This window comes from Pithys albifrons, chromosome 21 (assembly GCF_047495875.1).
Source record: "Pithys albifrons albifrons isolate INPA30051 chromosome 21, PitAlb_v1, whole genome shotgun sequence".
NCBI lineage: Eukaryota > Metazoa > Chordata > Aves > Passeriformes > Thamnophilidae > Pithys > Pithys albifrons.
In genome coordinates this window covers 2,022,288-2,041,009 of record NC_092478.1, presented here as the reverse complement: position 1 = coordinate 2,041,009, position 18,722 = coordinate 2,022,288, and the positions used below count along the sequence as shown (strand labels likewise).

Sequence of the window (18,722 nt, the reverse complement as noted above, 5' to 3'; positions counted from 1 at the left end):
CGTGGCAGGATAATGTCCCTTCATGTCCCAGCCAAAGCAGAGCTGCTTCCCCTCCTTGCCAAGAGCTGCAGCCCCAGCGGTGGGCAGAGCTTTGAATGGCTGCAGGAATGAACATCTGGGGTTTGGTCAGGATAATGGTCGGGTTTTAAACGTTCTTGCTTTCTCTCCTCTTCAGAGACAGTGATAGGCCCCTATCTTTAGCACAAGGGATCACTCCCAACCCAAACCCAGCAGCTTTTGAAGGAAACCAGCACAATCTGACTCTCACAGAACCAGAGAGATGTCACCAGCTTGTTTAATTCTTCAAAGGTTTTCACATTTCAGGAAGCTGAAGAAACACGGACCTGCACATCCATATGCACAAAAGCAGGTTATGAAAACCTGTCTTTACAAATCTGCTGCTGGAGGAGACATTGCAAAGCTCCTAAGCCAGTGAATTCAAAGCACAATTGGTATCCAGGACAAATTTAATCCATTTCCTTGTTCACTTCTTATTTGCCCTAAAAATAGCATGTGCTTTATAAATACAGTTGGAGGAGAAAACTGTGGTTATTCTCATGCTGCTGGGGGGAAACTGAGGCAGCATTAATGGGAAGTGATCACAGATTCAAGGAGTGAGCAGCTGGGCCTCCTCTGTGCCAGCCCCATGATCAGGCTCTCAGGGTAGCTCTTTAAGCAAAATTGGCTGTGCATAAAATCTCCCTTCCCCCACCAAAAAAAAGAGGCAGCTATTCCCAAGAGACAACCTCCAGAGCCTGCAGGAACAAGGGAGGAGGCAAAAAGCTCAGTCCTCCCCTCAGTTTCTATTATACCAGTCCCCTGCAGCTGCCTCACTGTTCCCCCTCCATCCCATGATTCCAAAAATCCATCCTGCAAGAAACTGCAGCCTGGGTTTAGCTGGGGTTTGGTTGGAAGTATGATCTCAGGAAAGTATTTTATCCCATCCTAAGAGCCCTGGCTTTGCAAAACAAGGCCAGTGTGTGCCCTGCCACTGTCAGGGAACTGAGTGGATCCATTTCACAGCTACTGAAAAATTAGTGCTGATTTAAATACCCGAGATTAACATTGATTTGGTTACAAACTCTGAGGGCTCATCATATCTCTGCATAAAAGCCCCTTCATTGGCGTAATGCATTTGCCATGCTGCAGACAGATTAGGGGAATTTGGAATTTTAACTAGCTGGAAATTAAAATTTAATGAGAGGCTTGCTTGGAAGAAAAATGGGAAAAACAAGATCAGGAAGAATGAGCTCCTCTCTTGCTCTCTTTTCCATGGATTCCCTGTTTGTGCACCGATGTCCCCAGTCACTGGTGCTGTGGCAGTGACAGGGATGTCACATCTTTGGGGACAGGGTGGTCACCCAGGGAGGCAGTGGCTGAATTTGTCACCCTTGTGTGTTTCTTTGGCCACTACTGAATCCTGCTCAGCCACTTTTGTCACATTCCTCCACAATTTGTCACTCTCCTGTCCCTGACAGGCTCAGGTTGCCCAGCACGCTCTGCTTGGAAAATCAGAGTGCTTTGGAAAGGGTCTGTTCCCCTTCCAGGGGGGGCCTGAGGTGAGAAATCAGGGGATGGGAAGGAAATTTCTTCTTGCTGGCACTGCAGAGCACATTCACACCTGGGTAAGTTTGCCCTGTGGTTTAATGCCAGGAAGGATCAGTGGAGCAGCTCTGACCAAACACCAAATACACCCAATTGTTCTTATCCTGACTAGATCAACATTAGGGAAAGACTGAGAAGCCACCTTGAAACCTGTAGTTAAAATGAACATATGGGGAGCTCAGGGGCAAAAGTAAAGCTGCTTTCAGCAAGGAAGTGTTTGTCACCTAAATATCCTGTAAGTAGGGCAGGTAGAAATGCAAGTAGAAATGCCCAGCTGGAGGCAGGGATGTAGGGTGGCACTTGGCCACATTTGCATTAGCAAAACAGGGGGAAACCAGGGTGAGCCCAAGTGTTTCTGAGCTTCTCAGAAGAGACTGAACTGACCTAAACTGAAAATGAACACTCAGCCCAGGCTGGTGGTTTGTAGCCTTAGTCACAATCTTACCCCTGAGTTATCACAGGCCTCGTGGTGGCTGTGAGTGCTCAGAAAGCTGCAGCTCAAGATGTGGGATTTGGGCTGGTTCTTGGGAATGTGCTGGTTGGGTTCTCAAAGCAATGCTTTAAAAAGAAGCCCTGCTTCTACATCTTGCTTGAAGCTCAGCCCTGTGAGAAATCACCCTGTATCTGTGGCTTCTCGGGGGTTTCCAGGGGAAGAGTTTTAGTTGCTGCTGAAAATGAATTCACAGAGGGACAACTGGGATGTCCCCTACACTGTTCAGAGGGATCTGGACGCTGTCCCTGCCACACACTGTCCCCATTCAAGTGACACATCAAATCCCCTCTGTTTTCAGCCTGCACTGAGGATTCATTGCCCTCACACCCTTCCTGGGGCCTGGTTTCCATCACTGCTCTTGCCCTGCTTGTCCCAGCCCCTGAGTGACGACCCAGGAAGTGTCTCACCTTCCCTGCCAAGAGTTTCGCCTGCAGCTCCCGACATTCCTGCTGCAGAGCTTCAATCTGCTTGTCTTTTGCCAGGAGGGCACTGGCTTGCTCAGTCAGGTCCTTGGCACGCTGGCGGGCAAACGCTTTCTTACACAGCTCCAGGCTGGAGCCCTTCAGAGCCACCGGGGTGGTCACCTACACCAGAGAGCAGGGAGGGAGAAAGGCAGCTGTGCTGGTGTTCCTTACCCACCACCCCACCACCCCACCACCCCTTGGTGGTCAATAACCACCAGCAATTACCTCTTGGGGTTCAATCACCACCATCAATCACCTCTTGGGGTTCTATAACCACCACCCCACAACCCCTTGGTGTTCAATAACCACCACTAACCACCACTTAGTGTTCAATAACCACCATCAATTACCTCTTGGTGTTCAATCATCATCATCAATCACTCCTTGGTGTTCAATCACCACCATCAATCACCTCTTGGTGTTCCATAACAACCACTCCATCACCCCATGGTGTTTAGTCACCACCACACCACCACCCCTTAGTGTTCAATCACCATCCCATCACTGGCACACCTGGGCCAGCACAGGAGCCCACCAGGTTGATTCTCCCAGGACTCACACAGGCCTTAAACTGTCACCACCCCAAAGTTTCACTGAGCAAACAAAGAAACCAGTGTAGGTGCTGGAGGGTCTGCACTGCAGTTGGGTGTATGTCAAAGGATTCTCTTAGCACAGTATTTGACAAGTCCATCTGTTGCCCTGCAAGTACCAGAACCCTGTGCCAGATGGGCAGCCTGGGGACAGAGAGGGCAGCAGGGCCAGGAAAACCCCCTGCCTTCTCTCCAGCCCAGCTTTCACTTCCTCCTTTCTATCCTAAAGGGCTCCAATTCCCCATTACAATCCCTGCTTTCCTTCCAATGGAAGGAAGGCTTTGCCTTACCCCACTGCAATCCCCCTTCAGGAACTTGTGCCCAAGATCCTACACCCTACAAGCATCTCCCACTGCTCCTGCACCATGTGAGACCTTACAGGATTCACAAGAAGCTGCTGTTGGGTTGGAGAAGGCAAAACCCCAGTGGCTTGCACAGCACTGTGAGTGAGGTGTGGATGGGGCAGAGCTGTCATTCACCCCTTCCTATTTTGCTTCAGGGCAATCCTTTTCTTATTCAGATCCTTCCTGTTTCCTTTTGATGAAGTCAGGTGAATTATTTCCATGACTTCCAAGAAAGCTGAGTTAATTAACTTAAACTATCACCTTATGGTAAGAAACCAAGCAGGAGGAACTCCCTGAAACAGGAGCAGAGTGGCTGGGGATGGCTGGGTTTGGTCATTCTTGCCCTGCTATGGCATGCAAAGCATGTTTGCTGTAGGTTTAAGAAAGAGGGAAAGCAAAGGCCTTTCTAGCTCAGTGGAAGCAGCAAACAGAAGGTGCTGGTGGTGAGGTGCCCCCCTGGTGCTGGCACCCACCACTTTGAGGTTTGCCTCCTGCAGTTTGCGGGCTCTCTCCTCCAGGCGCTTGGCAATCACCGCCAGCTCCGCGTTCTTTCTCTTCAGGTGCTTCACCTTCTCCTCCGTCTGGGGGAAGCAGCTCCTGCGCTGGAGGACAGAAAGAGAAGCTGGAGGTGAAGCCCCTGCTCAGGAGCCCACCTGCCTGGTCCTGCCTGACCTGGGCAATGAATGCACACAGGGCTTTTCCCAGGCTGGAAAAATCCCAACCATTAAACACAAGCCTCTGCTGTTGTTGCCTCTCCATACAGTGAAATTGTGTTTTGCCTGCTATTTTTGTTGGTGTGACCTCTTGGTCTCCACGAGATGCCCCTTACCCCACCCCAGACCATCCCACATGGTCCCTCTCCATCCACAACATGCTCATTGCAGGCTCTGCTGGGACTCAACATGTCTCCAGCACCAGAGTACTGTGGCCACCCACCCTTTGGCCTTTCTCTTCCAAAGCCTTCCCAGTTTATTCCCCCAGGCTTCCAGGACTCAGCACATCCCTGTGGCTTTGTCCTGCACCACCACCAGCAGCTTAGCCATGTCTTGTCTCTCCTGACACCAAAGCACGAGCAGGAGAAAGTGACAAAGGACTTGATGATATTTGCAAAGCAAATTTCCTTCTTCTTCCTATTGATTCTGTTGGCTCTTAATCCCCTTTGCTTTGTTGTCTGCCCCTTTCAAGGAGCCGCCGCTCGCCGGTGGCTCCTTCTCCCAAGGTCGGACCCAGATGTGTTGTGCTGTCTTTTCACATCAGCAAAAATGTCAGGTCAGCTGAGCCTCACGATTATTTCCCTTCTTTACCCCTGTGAGAGCCCACCAAGGGCAGCTCAAATGTAAGGCTGAGGCTGATTATTGAGAGTCAGATTTGATCAGGGCTCACACGCTCGTGCTTCACTAAAATCCGCATGACTGATAAGGGGTAACCCCCGGGGTGCAGGTCATGCTGAATTTATGCTTTTAGTGTAAGGAAATTATCTAAAATACACATTTTGAATGTGGTGATATGAATCTGTAGTGCTGAGCAAGCAAATTTGCAGGGGCCCAGGGTGGCTGCAGGGCTGGGTGAGGGGTGATGCTCTCCAGGGAGGATTCAGGAGGGGAATATCTCTGAATTCCTAAGATCCTGGCTGCCCTCCATGGGACTGGGGAGCAGAAGGCCCAGGCTGTGGCAGCCTGGCTTGGCTCTGGGTGCCAAGGTGCAGCTGGGGGGGATCCAGATGCCGAGCTCCCATGGGACAGGGGCACTGCTGCACTCCCACCCTGAGCCAGCCCCAGAGAATCACCATTTCTGCTTTGCCACTTCATGAGGAATCAAGGATGACTTCCCTCTCCCCTGCCTGGCCCCTGCAGCTCGAGGAAGGGGGCCAGCTCAAGCTGATGGGTGCAGCATGAAGGCACCCAGACCCCTCTGACCCTGCCCAGGTGATCCCATGGGTGGCATCTCTTGGGGTGGGCAGCACACAGCAGGTCGCCCTGGCCAGGCCTCCCTCTCCATGCAGCATCCCATGCCAGCAGGCAGCCAGGGTGCAGGATGGTGCAGGATGGTGCAGGATGTGACCCTCTGCTCACCAGCAAGCTGTTCTCCTCGGCCAGGCTGGAGCAGCGGTGCCGCAGGTCCTCCAGCGCGCTCAGGAGCTTCGTGTTCTGGCTCACGAGGAAGCCATAGTCAGTCCCACCCTGCAAAACACACGGGAGAGGCACTGCAGGGCTTCTCCTGCCCAGGAGGGACCACCACAGCTCCTGCAGGACCCCAGGGCTTCCACTGCCTGGGCAGGGACCATCACAGCTCCTGCAGGACCCCAGGGCTTCCCCTGCCTGGGCAGGGACCACCACAGCTCCTGCAGGACCCCAGGGCTTCCACTGCCTGGGCAGGGACCACCATAGCTCCTGCAGGACCCCAGGGCTTCTCCTGCCTGGGCAGGGACCACCACAGCTCCTGCAGGACCCCAGGGCTTCCCCTGCCTGGGAAGGACCACCACAGCTCCTGCGGGTCCTCAGGGTTTCACCTGCCCAGGCAGGGACCACCACAAGTCCTGCAGGTCCTCAGGGCTTCACCTGCCCAGGTAAGGACCACAAGTCCTGCAGGTCCTCAGGGCTTCACCTGCCCAGGGCAGGGGCAGAGGGGCTACAGCCTTGTGCCCACCCCAGCCCTGCAGTGAGCCCAGTTTGGCTGTCTGGGGGGCAGCAAAGGGGCACAGTGGGATGTGGGGCTGACTTCAGGAGGAGGGGAGGGGCTACATGTCCTCTGGGGGACACCTGGCTTTTGGGGCCAGGCTTCATCCCCTGTGGGTGACAGCTGCTTTCAGCTTCCACCCAGGCAAGAAGCCCAGACCTTTCTGTCATCCTCAGCCATGGCACCATCTAAAGTGGCTCAGTGAAAGCCTGGCAGAGCCAGCAGGAGCCAGGTGGACTCCAGGACATGTTCACTGCTCCCCACGGCTCAGGCATCTGGTGGCCTCAAGCACCACGTGGCTTTTGGAGGCGACCAGACCTCCTCAGCCTCTTCCCCATCCCAACTCTCCTGTTTGGAGACCACTCAGGAGCCAGCCCCCAGGTCTGTGTCAGCTCCAGAAGAAGGCAACGTGCTGGAATCTTTTTGCAAAACACCACCTTGCTTTAGTCACATCAGAAGCAGCAGCAGCTCTGCTGGGAGCTGTATATAGTTTTGTGGTTACTGCTTCCTGCTGAGAGCAGCTCACCACAGGCTCCCAGAGAGGATTTCTGTGTGCTGGCAAAGCTCAGAGCAGAGCTGGCGCTTCACAGCTGCCACATGGCAGCAGCATCCCCTGTGTCTCGGGAAAATCCAGCCAGATGTTTTCCCAGCAGCCAGGCTGGTCTTGCAGGACCTGCTCCCAGGGCCCAGCAAGACTCTGCTGAAGGACCTCCAGCAACTCAGGGCTCTTCTCAGGAGTGATCAGGGTAGGCCCGGGAACCAAGGAGCTCTCCAAACTCAGTGTCCTGGGAAAGGCAAGAAGCTCCCCTGGGAGCCATGGGCACAGCTCTGTGCCCAGCACCAGATCCTGCAGCATCACTCCCATCCCTGCAGCTTTACAGAGACAGTGAGATGTCCCAGGGAGCATTTCCCCCATCACCAGCTCCAGGAACATCAAAGTACTTCTTCAGGCTGGGAATCCACACAGGGGACACTGCTGGTGCTACAGGAGAGACAGAGCAGGGTGGGTGCGTGGGGAGGGGGGTCCTACAGCATCTCCTGTGCCGTGTGTGACTGGGCTGGTTCCCTCTGCCATTCCCAAAGCAGCTCCAGGGATTAAGTCAATCAAAGTGCATTAATTCCATCTCCTTGCCCCTGCCAAGAGGCCTCAAAATTCATGTCTGTGGTTGGTTGCATCGAGACAGGGTGAGCACACTGAGCCAGCAGCCTCTGGGGCTGGGCTGGCAGCTGGAGAGCTTCTGTGGAGGGGCTGATGTGCTCCTGCCTCTCCCCGTCTGGCAGCCAGAACCTCTGACATCAGCAGCTTCTGCAGAGGACAATCAGCATTTCCAGCATGGCCGGGGATCTTTGGGGACCCCATTTCTGTAGCCACAAACCACCTTCATTGGGGCAGGATGCAAAGGCTCCTGAGTCTTCACCTCCACCCTGCCAGGCTGTGCCCAGGCCAACACAGGTTTCGTGTCACCACCCCAGAGCCCATGGCATGGCAAAGGCTGGGATGTCCTTTCCCACTCCCTGGGAGCAGGGCAGTGTGTCTGTGTGCTCCAGGCTGGGCCAGGCACCCGGCCAAGCCTCCCCCCGGCCAGCACGTCCCTCTGCGGCCGCAGATCCTTTGGGGCTGTGCCCAGAGAGGCACAAGGGGCATCTGCAGCGACAAGACGTGGAGGCAGGAGCTCCTTGCCGTGCCAGGACGTCTGTCCCACACGGGGACCTCAGTGTCCAGGAAAGCTTTGCCAAACCTCCCCCTGGGCTCTGAGCCGGCGCTGGCTGCGGCAGCCGAACCCTCCGCCGGGGCCGCGCACAGCCTGGAACCGAAGGGCTGTCTAGACGTCATCCCACGCTCATTAAACATTCATTTCCTATAATGAAATGGCTTTTAATTTATTAAGCGCTCCGCTGTTCCTTAAGGATGCCGCTCGGCACGGCGCAGCCGCGCTCGGTGCCTTCCACCGGGAGCCGGAGGGGAGCGATGGGGACGGGAGGCACAAAGGGGCTCATCCCCACGGACACGCAGAAGCCAAAATCCCAGCGCATCCCTCGCTCAGGGAGGTTTGCAGGGAGCACAGGCAGAGCTGACATCACAGGGGAGGGTCTCCAGCAAGCCACATGCCCAGGTCAGGAATATCCTCAGCCACTAAAAAAATTAACCCAAATGACGCATTCTTTGGCCACGGGGCAAGTTTCTGCAGGAGCAGAGCAGCAGGGATGCTGAGGGAGCAGAGCAGCAGGGATGCTGAGTGGGGAGAGCAGCAGACACACCCTTTGAAGCCTCTGTAACACGGGAATTGGCATCATCTGTCGCCTCTTTTGGCAGGTAGAGCCCCAAATCCAGTTTCTCCAGGATGCAGAAGAACAGCAAACAGGGAGAAGCCTCAGCACGGCAGCCGCGAGAGAACTGCTGCTTTGTCACCTGAAAGCTTCAAAAAGTGACAGAGAACTGCAGCAGCTTTTGCAGGGAAAGGTGTCCAGGCAGGCTGGTAAATGGGTCAGGCAGGCACCATCCCCCTGGAGCAACCAACATCCAGCAGAGTCTGGGAAGTCCTGCAGAAAACTTGCAGGAGGCCATTGGGGGACAGTAAATCACAGGAGGACAGGCACTGCCTGAGCCGGGCTCTGCAATGCGGCTCGGGCACAGCCTGGCACACACCAGCACAAGGGGCTTCCCCATGCCAGCCCTGGGGAACTGCCAAAGCCCAAGCCCAGCCTTGCTTTAAAATCCCTGTGGAGAGCCAGACAGGGTGGAGGGATTTTCCAGGTGGCCCCGTGAGCAGAAGGTCTCAGGTGGCCTTTGGGGACAGGCAGGCTCGGGGCTGATTTTCAGCCATAACCAGTTTGGAGGTGTATAAACCACATTCCATGTGAAGATTAATAAACCACACACAATGTGGAGATGAATGAACCACACATAATTTCAGGATGCCCCTGCAGTGACTTCCCCATCTGCAGCCCATCCGGGTCCAGCTGCTGGGTTTGCTTCCAAAAGCCATCTCTGAACACCAACCCCCTGTGCAGGCACCTTGCAGAGTGATGTCCCAGGTGAAGCTATCCCAGCCCTCCTGCTATCCTGGATATATTAAATCCACCACCTCTCCTTCCTTTGGAATCACTGTCCCCAAGTCTCCACCAAGCCAAAGCCCTTTAGCTGTTCGTTCCACCTGACATTGGTAATTAGCTCCCTTAACTTCTCAATCCTTCCTGCTTGGAAATGAAGCCTGTCATTGCCAATCCATTCCCTTCTCTTCCAGCCGGTTTCAAGGGAATGGGCCACCTCACATTATCACCGAGTTATTTTCCATAGGCTGCTCCTCTGCAGTGCCCTCATTGCATGGCAAAAGCAAGACAAAAATAGCATCACCTCCTGTTGGGTCAGTGAGCAGAGCCAGCCCCGGCGCTGCCGCCGGCGGCACAGCGAGGGGCCGGGAGCATCCCTGCCGAGGGAGAAGGGGCAGTGCTGGCCGAGGGGTGGGAGAACTGAGACATGCCTGGGCCGGGGGGTCCTGCTGCCACTCCCCTGATGGACAGTCTGTGTCCCACGGTGCTTGTTCTCCTCCCTTCCTGCCCTTTGTGCCGGTTCCTGGTTTCACACACAAAATCTCCCTTCTGCCGTGACTTCCCCACAGCCCTGAGTGTTGCCAGCTCCCCTTACCATCAGTCAGCACTTTTCCCTGCTGCCCATCCCTTTCCTACCCTACTATTTGCCCCGATTTTCGTGATTTCCTCATTTATCTGATTTTTATCACCCCGTGTAACAAATTCATGGAAGAAAAAATCCATCCAAGGCTGTTAACGTCAAAGATGCTGCCTCGAGCAGGGGGAGTGCTGGAGCCACGGACTGGAAGATATTGAGGGAATATTCAGGGGAACAGCCACTGTGTATTTGTTGTTTCTTACAGTGCCCCAGGCATCCTCTCCTGCACACCCTCTGACCACTTCATATGCTCCTCACAGGGTCTATAAAATGAGATGCAGCTAAAATTGGAGTCTCACAAATCCAGGTCCTCTCTGCCTTTAAACCCTCTATGGAAGCACCATTATCAAGCCCAGGAAAACAAGCCCAGCTATTCCAGGAGGAGAAAAATCAGCTCAATGTCCTGATGGCTCTGGCTCTGTGTCCTTTGATGAGCTCAGCCTCTCCAGCCTCCCCAGCCAGGGAGAAATTAATGTTCCTGCAAAACTGAGGCAGGGAGGAATGTGAGTGGAAAATAAGCCCCCAAGGCAGAGGATGAGCTCTCCAAAATCCAAGGCTGCAGCCGGGCCCAGGGTGCAATGCAGCACAATTCCTCACCTTTAGCAGCAAATCCCAGACAGGAGGATTTGTAGGGGATGAGAAAACGACACTGAAATTTCTCATGGCTGCTGGGGAGGCTCTGAACGGCTCCTGAGGTGCTGCACACGTGATTCCTCATCCTTCACAAGCACAGATAAGTCAGGGCAGGCAGCTGGGAGGAATGGAGGGTTTGGAGAAATGCAGCGATGGAGCAGAGTGGGAAAGGTGCTGCCCAGGGTGCAGGTGCCCACCTGGCTGAGCACTCCTGGTCCCATCAGTGCTTGGTTTGCTCCTGGCCCTGCTCCCCAGTGGGCTGCAGAGACCTGTAATGCTTCCAGCAGGACACTGCCTGCTGGAGCACAGGCATGACAAGGCATGTGTGACCCCAGCCTGGCTTTCCCCAGCTGTGACCCAACTGCCTCCATGTCAAACACCAAGTGTTTTGCAACCCCAGGATGTGTGGCCACAAACTGCAGCTGATCCACCAGATAACCTGCAGCAGGGGTTGTGCAACACTCCTCAGGTACAACATCACCCTCCTGCCCTCAGGCCACCAGGTGACCCCTGGGCACTCCCATGTCCCCTGCAGGGTCTTTCCAACCCACACACCTTGTGAGAAAGATTTTGTAGGGCAAAACCCAGGTACAACTCCTGTCCTACCAACCACCCTTTTAACATCAGTGTACAAGTGTCTCTTATCAGCTTCCAGAAAGATTTGGCCAAGCTCTGGTAAAGCAGGACTGTGCTCCATGCCCACCACACTCAGGGCACAGTAACAGCTTTGCTGTTCCACTGCCCAGCCTGGGAATGTGTGAAAGCCAAGCTGTGCCCCACAAAACCTTGGTTGTAAAACTCAGAAGCCAAGACAGCTAAGCTGCCTTTTCCCCTCCCACACTGCAGTATTTTCTGGGTGCTGCTGAGCAAGTCATTGAATCTGCAGAGAAGCAGCTCATGAAACGCTATTTCCACTAGAAAAAAAAAAGTAGATGTGGGAAGTAAATGTGTGAACAACTTCAGTGCAAACACAGAAAGACTTTGCAACCTCTGCTGCTTGTGTGCTCCTGCACACTGCCAATCATTTGAGCTGGAACATGGGGACTGGCTTCCTAGAGATATTTTTGGGGCTTTTTGTTGCTTAGCTCTGAGCAGAGGTCAGTGTGCAGCTCCCAGCACTGCAGGCTCAGGCCCAGAACCACCCCAAGGTCTTTATGGAGATCTGATACCTCATCTTTCTTGGAACAAAATTTCTAAAGCAAAGAAACACTCCCAAGAAAGGCGTGAGATTTCTGGCTTCCCCTGGGAAGCCACTGAGCTGCAGGGCAGTAAATCCCCTGCCCACACAGAAGTGCCCACTGCCCCTCGTGTTATTCCAGCAGGAAGGAATGTTACAGCCAGAGGACATGAGGGAGCCAAGACATTGGTGAGTCCCTCAAAAATGTCCTGAGGGTGAAGCGAGAAGGATGTTGGGGTGAAAGACCACAGTGTGGTGATGGCCACACCAGCAGGGTGGGACAGCCCTGGCCCAAGCCCAGTTTGCCACCACCAGCCCAGAGGAGCCAAGGACACACAGGGAGGAGGCAAAGGCTGGTCCTCCATCTCCACATCCCACACAAGTGACCAGGCCAAGCCATTTGGACGTGTCTTTGCACAGACCATGAGCTTAATTAGAAAAAGAGCTAAAATGAACACTACCTTCCCCTTCACAGTCTCCCTTTGCCTTGTTTTCCATCCATTCCTGGCTCTTCCTGGCATCCACAGTGCTGGAGCAAACAGCACTTAGGCATTGGCATGAGGCTGAGAACTGTCAAGCCAAGAAAAATTAATTTACTCAGGTTTGGAGCAAGATGGAACACAATCTTCTAATTGGGATTGCAGGAAATGGTGTCTGTACAACAAGAACTGGCTCCATCACCCAAGATCTTCTTGTCCTACTGGCATCTTTTATTCTGCTGACCTGCCCTATCCAGTCAAGGTTGCAGCTCTACACACCCTCAGATGTTAAATTAACAGATTTCCAGCTTTGCCAATGGAAAATGTGAAGCTCTTGAAAGGCCCCAAATTCCTGCAAAAGGCACTGAGCTTATCATTAAATGCAGCTTGTCCTGAGCACTTGACATGGAGGATCTTCAGCAGCATTTTATAATTCTTCCTGTGTCTGTGCTTTGTGTTATTAAGCCCCACTGGGACCAACAGGGGGTTTTGTGGGTATTTAAATTCCTACTCACTGGAGGATTCCTTGATTTAAGCATTTTCAGTGGGGTTTTATGGATTTATTGAGTATTCTCAGCTCCACATGACCTCAAGGGGTGCTGAGCCTTGGCTTTTAAGAAATGCAATTCCACAGCAGCCTCTTGAGATTGAGAAGGAGTCACGAGAGCCAACTCAGAGCACCCCACGAGTGCCCCTTGCTTGTGTGGTGGCTGGGATGGGCTCAGGGATGTGGTCAGCAGCTGAGCTCACCCCTTCCATGGGGAGATGAGTAATCCTGGAAGGGAAGGATGCAGGGAATATGCAGAAGTGAATGCCCTGCTGCTCTCCCCTCCTCCAGCACACCAGGAGGAAGTGCCACTTTCCTTCAGCAACCCACTCCCAAACCACCCCAAGTTTTCCAGGGCCAAAGCAGCTCCCTCTGGAGCAGCATCCCAGATGCAGACAGCTGAGCTCTTGTGGGAAGTGCTCCAAAATCAGCACGCTGGGAACTTTCCAGCTTCCAGCCAGACTGAATCTGTGCCACTTTAACCTCATTCTTCTACACACACAATGTTTTTCTCCTTCTCTGATATTCACTATTTGCATTGGGGTCCTACCCCTGCAGTGCCTGATGATTCTCAGCAGGAAAGCAATTTCTTACCTCCTGAGTCCACAGAGAAATTTTGGAAAGCAGGTCCAGAGTGATGTCAAAGGAGCAGCACAAGGATACACTCGGGACAGCCCCCATTATCCAGTGGGGCCGTGGTGGGACACACTGATCTGCTGAGGAGCTGGGACACCCTGCAGTGCCAAGGAGGATGCAGGAGCATGTGGAAAGTGGATGGGAAGACATGGGCACAAGCCTCAACAAGGAAAATTCCCAGCAGACCTATAGAAAACATTCCTTTCCATGGGAATGCTGCAACTCTGGGACAGGGTTAGAGAGGTGGTGCCACCCCAGCTCTTGGAGATATTCAACACTTGCCTGGTCAGGGCATGACCAACTCTGGAGCCTGCTGGGGGCAGGGGCTCAGTGGGAGGCTCCAGGTGTGTCCCCAAACCACCACAGAAACCAAGCAGGGTCCTCATCCCTGAGCCACCACCCAAGTGCACAGCTGGATCATGAGGGATCCACTGCAGGGCTCAGCTGGAGGGATCCACTGCAGGGATCAGCCCCCACCCCACAGGTGCTGGAGCACCCACAAACACCCCTCGGAACCAGCCACTCCCAGCCCTCACACACACCCCCACCAGGACACAGCACCTCCTCTGGCTCTCCTGAAGGGAAGTGTCCAACACCAGGTTGGATGGGGCTTGGAGCACCTGGTCTAGTGGAAGGTGTCCCTGCCCATGGCAGGAGGGTGGAATAACATGATCTTTCAGGTCCCTTCCAGCCCAAACCATTCTGAGATTTTCTGAAGACAGTAAATCTGGCACAACCCATTTGAATCCTGGAATAAGGAGAGGAGTGGGAGCAGAAATCCCTCCCATTCTGCAGCCCCTTTTTTTGGCTGGGGTGCTTCTGGCACAGCCAGGGCTGTGGTGTCTCTGGTTCCATGTGGCCTTTCCTTAAGTATCACAACAAACAGCCCTTCAAAACAGACCCCTCGGGAACTGTGCTGGAGTGAAATCCCGTTGTCCCTTGATGTGCTTCCAGCGGCGCCGTTTCTCCCACAGGCTGCTCCAAGCTGGGCTCAGCTGCACAGCTCAGCCTTGGCTCAGGGACCTGCTGCTAAACCCCAACCAGCTCAGCCCTTCTCCCTCGTGCTTAAAAACAGGCCAAAAGCTGAATTCTCCCCTCTCTTAAAAGCACTGTGGATCCCAGGGGACCCCAGGCTGATGTTCCCCGTGGGAAAGAAGGGCAAGCTGTCCTAGGGCAGGGTGAGCTGATGAACTTTAGTGACCTGGATGGAGGAGGTGAGACCCTGAGGAGCTTTTGGGGCTGCTTTAGGGAGATGCTGCAAGGGGCTGGGCATTGCCCTGCTCGAGGTGCCCAGTGCTGCCTTCAGGGACAGGTCCCCACTGCAGTGCAGGTGTCCCAAACCCTCCTGGGCTCCCCGGAGCAGTGAGGGGATGCTCTGGAAGGGGTGGCAGGGAATTCTGTCCCTGTCAGTGCCTGCAGAGCCCTCGGTGCTGCCGGAGCGAGGAGATGCCACAGGGACTGCTCAGCCTCGGCTGGTGCAGGGGCTGTGTCTGCCCCAGGTGGGCTCTGCCCAGCGCTGGCCCCATCCAGGAGCCCCCGCACCGGCTGCAGCGCCTTCCAGCTGGGAATCCCTGTGGAAGGGCGGCGGAGGCAGCAGCTCTTCCTCTCGTGGTGCGTGGCAGCGGCTGTGGCAGCTCCCAGCCCCTCGGGGAAGGTTTTGTGGGTGGCTCAGCCGCAGCCAAGCGCACCCATTTCCCGTGCCCATCTCCTGCCGAGGTGACATCTCTGCGATGCCTCGACGCCTCTGACTCCAAAATGGGCAAACGCACCGCGACCCTCGCCTTACCTGGGGGGGTCCGTCTGTCCGGTCCATCGCGGGCAGCGGCCTCACGAGCTCCGGTGCGGAGTGAACCCGCTGCGGGTCCGGCGGCGGGTCGCGGGGGGTCCCCGGGGTCTCTCCCTGGGGCTGGGGCGCTCCGTGCCGCGCCGATCCCGTGGAAAGCCGGCAGCTGCCCGTGTCACCCTCCTCACGCGTGTCCGTGTCGGGGCAGGCGGGGGCGGCGGGGGCGGCATCGCCCGCGGCGGGGGCAGCGCTGGGCACCCCCCGCTCCGGCTCCTGCATGGCTGGGCAGGGCGCGGGGCTCACTCGGCTCCGGCCGCAGCTCCACGGGGCTCCGGCAGCCGGCACGGCAGAGCCCGAGGCATCAGAGCGGCGGCGGGAGCGGCCCGGGCCGCTCTCCCCCGCGCCGGGGCCGGGGCTGGGGGCGGCGGCAGCGGCAGCATCCCCGCACCGGGGCTGGCTCTGTCCCGCACCGGGAATGGCTCGGTCTGCACCGGGAATGGCTCGGTCCGCACCGGGAATGGCTCGGTCTGCACCGGGAATGGCTCGGTCCCGCACCGGGAATGGCTTGGTCCACACCGCGAATGGCTCGGTCCGCACCGGGAATGGCTCTGTCCGCACTGGGAATGGCTCTGTCCGCACCGGGAATGGCTCTGTCCCGCACCGGCAGCGGCTCCGTCCCCGCCGCCCCGCGCGTTCCGTTCGCCGCTCCCGCCGCGCTCAGCCCCACGCCGCCCCCGGCCCCACGACGTGGCGGAGGGGCCGGGGGAGCTGCCAGCCCCTCTCCTCGGGCAGCCCCCGCCGCAGCCGCTGCCGAGTCATCAGTGCGGAGCCGGGCCGGGCCCCGGGGGGGCCGCGCCGCGCCCCGGGCCGCCAATGGCGGCGGCTGCGCCGGTTTCCACGGCAACGCTGCGGGAGCGGGTCTGGTGCCTATTGATGAGGCGGCGGCAGCGGGGGGGGCGCTGAGCATCCTCCCGCACCGCGTTCTCCACCCCGCACCCCGCCGGGACGGGCCTTCGGGTACAGCACCGGCCAGAGCCCCTGCCCGGCTGTGCCCCGGGATGCTCGGCTCTCCTTTAGGGATACCCGCCTCTGCCCCAGGGATGCCCATCTCTGCCCCAGGATGCCCATCTCTGCCCCGGGGATGCCCATCTCTGCCCCAGGATGCCCATCTCTGCCCCGGGGATGCCTGTCTCTGCCCCAGGATGCTTGTCTCTGCTTCAGGGATACCCACCTCTGCCCGAGGGATACCTGACTTTGCCCCGCCAATGCCCAGCTCTGCCCCAGCAATGCCCAGCTCTGCCCCGGAGATGTTCACACACCTCTCTGTGTCAGCTAAACCTCAGCCCCTCACTGACACACTGTACTGGAAACAACCCACTGCTGGAAATTGCTGTGCCCTGCCTGCAGCATGAGCAGGACAGGAGGCAGAGGGTGGTGTGGGCAGGGAGGGAGGGCTGGGACCTTGAGATGATCCAGGGAGACAGCAGTGAGCAGCAAAACGCTCCAGCAAAGTGGGCACTGCCATCTCTGAGCACACAGAGCAGGCAGACGTGCTCTGCCTCTGCCTCCTCCCTGCCTCGCTGTGTCTTTCATGAAGATCACCTCATCCATCAGGCTGCATGGCTCAGTGATGCTGAGGGCAAAGCCACTGGGCCACCCTGGGGGGCATCTCTCTGTCCCATCTCCCCAGCCCCATTCAAAGCTCTACCCACTGCAGAGCAAGGCTCGCTGATCCCAAACCTGAGGGGATGTGTGTGCCCTCAAACACAAGTGCCACACTTGGCTCTTCGTTTGCTGCCCACTGTGGAGCAACTCAATTCTTGCTGCTCCCTGAGGGAAGAGGGCAGGCAGCAGCAGGCACTGGATCCCTGCCCTGCACCACCAGGCACAGGCCTGACCCCCTGGAGACATTTTGGAGAGCAGTGGGTGCTACTGGAGGGCTCTGCTGGGATTCTTCTGTATCTCCCCACACCTGAGCTGTTAATCTTGAGCTCTCCAATGTCACCATTTTTCATTGGTTGCTCTATAATGTCACCTCCCATCCTGGGAGAGCTTCAAGGATCTTTCTAGGTCTCCTCCACAAGGAGCACAGCCTCACAGAAGGGATGTGAGATGCCAAGTGTCACCCCCACCCTTGCTTATTAGTGCCCCCTAATCCACTCATTAACTCCTGCTGCAGTGAAAGTTTGCACCTTGTTACTGAGCTGGACTTTATTGACTCCAGATTCCACGTCCTGAATCTCAGCCAGCCTGTCCCTGGTGCTTCCCAGGACGTGACAGCCACTCCCTGATGTCCCAGACACAAACCGTGGGAGTCCCAGGGAGGAGAGGAGGAGATGATCTCATGAATACAGTCTGAGCAGCCAGGCTGGTGGCAGGGCAGGTGGTTGAGGGGATCTGGGGACATGGTCAGGTGGATTTGCACCCAGCCATGGGGTTGTGTCTGCAGCCACACCTGGAGTTCCAGGGACACTCTCCAGGAGTGGCAGGGATGTGATCACAAAGTCACACGGTGTCTCAGGGTGGGAATGGGGAGCTCCTGAGGTGGCCTAGAGAACACTGAGTCCTGAAGGTGCTGTGCCACCAAGGACTCTGAGTCACGAGGGTGCTGTCCCAGGACAGAGGCTGAGTCACAGGGCTGAGATGTGCCAAGGTGTTCACGATGTGATGGCACTACCTGTGGCCATGAGAGCAGAGAGGGAGCAACAGGAGGAACCCTCCTGGCCATGGGAAGGGCTGTGAGGGAGGGGAAATGGGCCTGGGGGGTGATGGGGTGTGACAGAGCAGGCAGGGGGCATGTGGCTGTGGGGGGGAGCTGAGCTCTCCAGGTATGCTGGACATGGCCAAGGTAGGAAGAGAAAGTCCCCAGTCAGGGGAAGAGAGTGGGTGGAATTTGGTTCCAATTGGAATTGGCAAAGCTCAGCTCAGGTTCAGCTCAGTTCAAGACAATAATAATAGTTTGGTCTATTTGAGTCCACTCCCCTGGGAACCTGCCTTGTTTGGGCAGGATGGGCAGGGGGTGAAACAACCAAGGGATCCTCCATCCCTCCTACCAAGGGGGGCAAGGGGGAAGAGGGACAGGGAGCGGGTCCATGGGCTTGGGGTGTGGATGTGGCTTTGGGGGCTGCTCAGAAGTGGGGAAGAGGCTGCAGCCAGAGCATACACTGTGGTCAGAGCTGTTGGTGTTTGGGATGGGGACAGGCAGAAATGGGAATGTCACCAGTGTGGGACCACCATGTAATGGGTGTGCAGGAGGAGTAGGAGCACCAAGAACTGGAGGTGCTTTAAGGATGGGAACACCAAAGATCTGGGCATCAGGAGAGGTGGAAGAATCATGTAATGAGGGTGCAGGACGTGCAGGAGCCCCAGGAACTGGAAGTGTATTAGAGGTGGGAACATCAACGATTTGAGCTTCGGAGGGGTGAAACACCCAGTAATGTGCTTGCAGGAGGGAGGGATGGTCCCTGCTTTGGTGGTCCGGCCCTCGCCGCCTCCCCAGCCCCACACGTCTCTCTGCCACCCCCAGGAACGCTCCGAGGATGTCCCCGGAGGTGACAGCGGAGCCCGGCGGGGCGCGGGGTCGGTCCCGCGGGTGGAGGGCTCCCTC

The 18,722-nt window shown here is 56.3% G+C and overlaps 1 protein-coding gene across 8 annotated transcripts in view; it reads right to left on the bottom strand.

Moving 5' to 3' along the window:
- Nucleotides 1-15,920, bottom strand: part of TSPOAP1 (TSPO associated protein 1) — a 50,075-nt gene extending 34,155 nt beyond the window's left edge. For all 8 annotated transcript variants that reach the window (XM_071574808.1, XM_071574811.1, XM_071574810.1 and 5 more), the window contains exons 1-4: nt 15,119-15,920; nt 5,569-5,676; nt 3,970-4,098; nt 2,506-2,682 (exon numbers count right to left, since the gene is read on the bottom strand). In XM_071574808.1, coding sequence (XP_071430909.1) covers nt 2,506-2,682; nt 3,970-4,098; nt 5,569-5,676; nt 15,119-15,394 — 690 coding nt within the window. In that variant the 5' untranslated portion in view covers nt 15,395-15,920. The remainder of the gene's footprint in view (nt 1-2,505; nt 2,683-3,969; nt 4,099-5,568; nt 5,677-15,118) is intronic.
- Between the last annotated feature and the right edge of the window lie 2,802 nt (nt 15,921-18,722).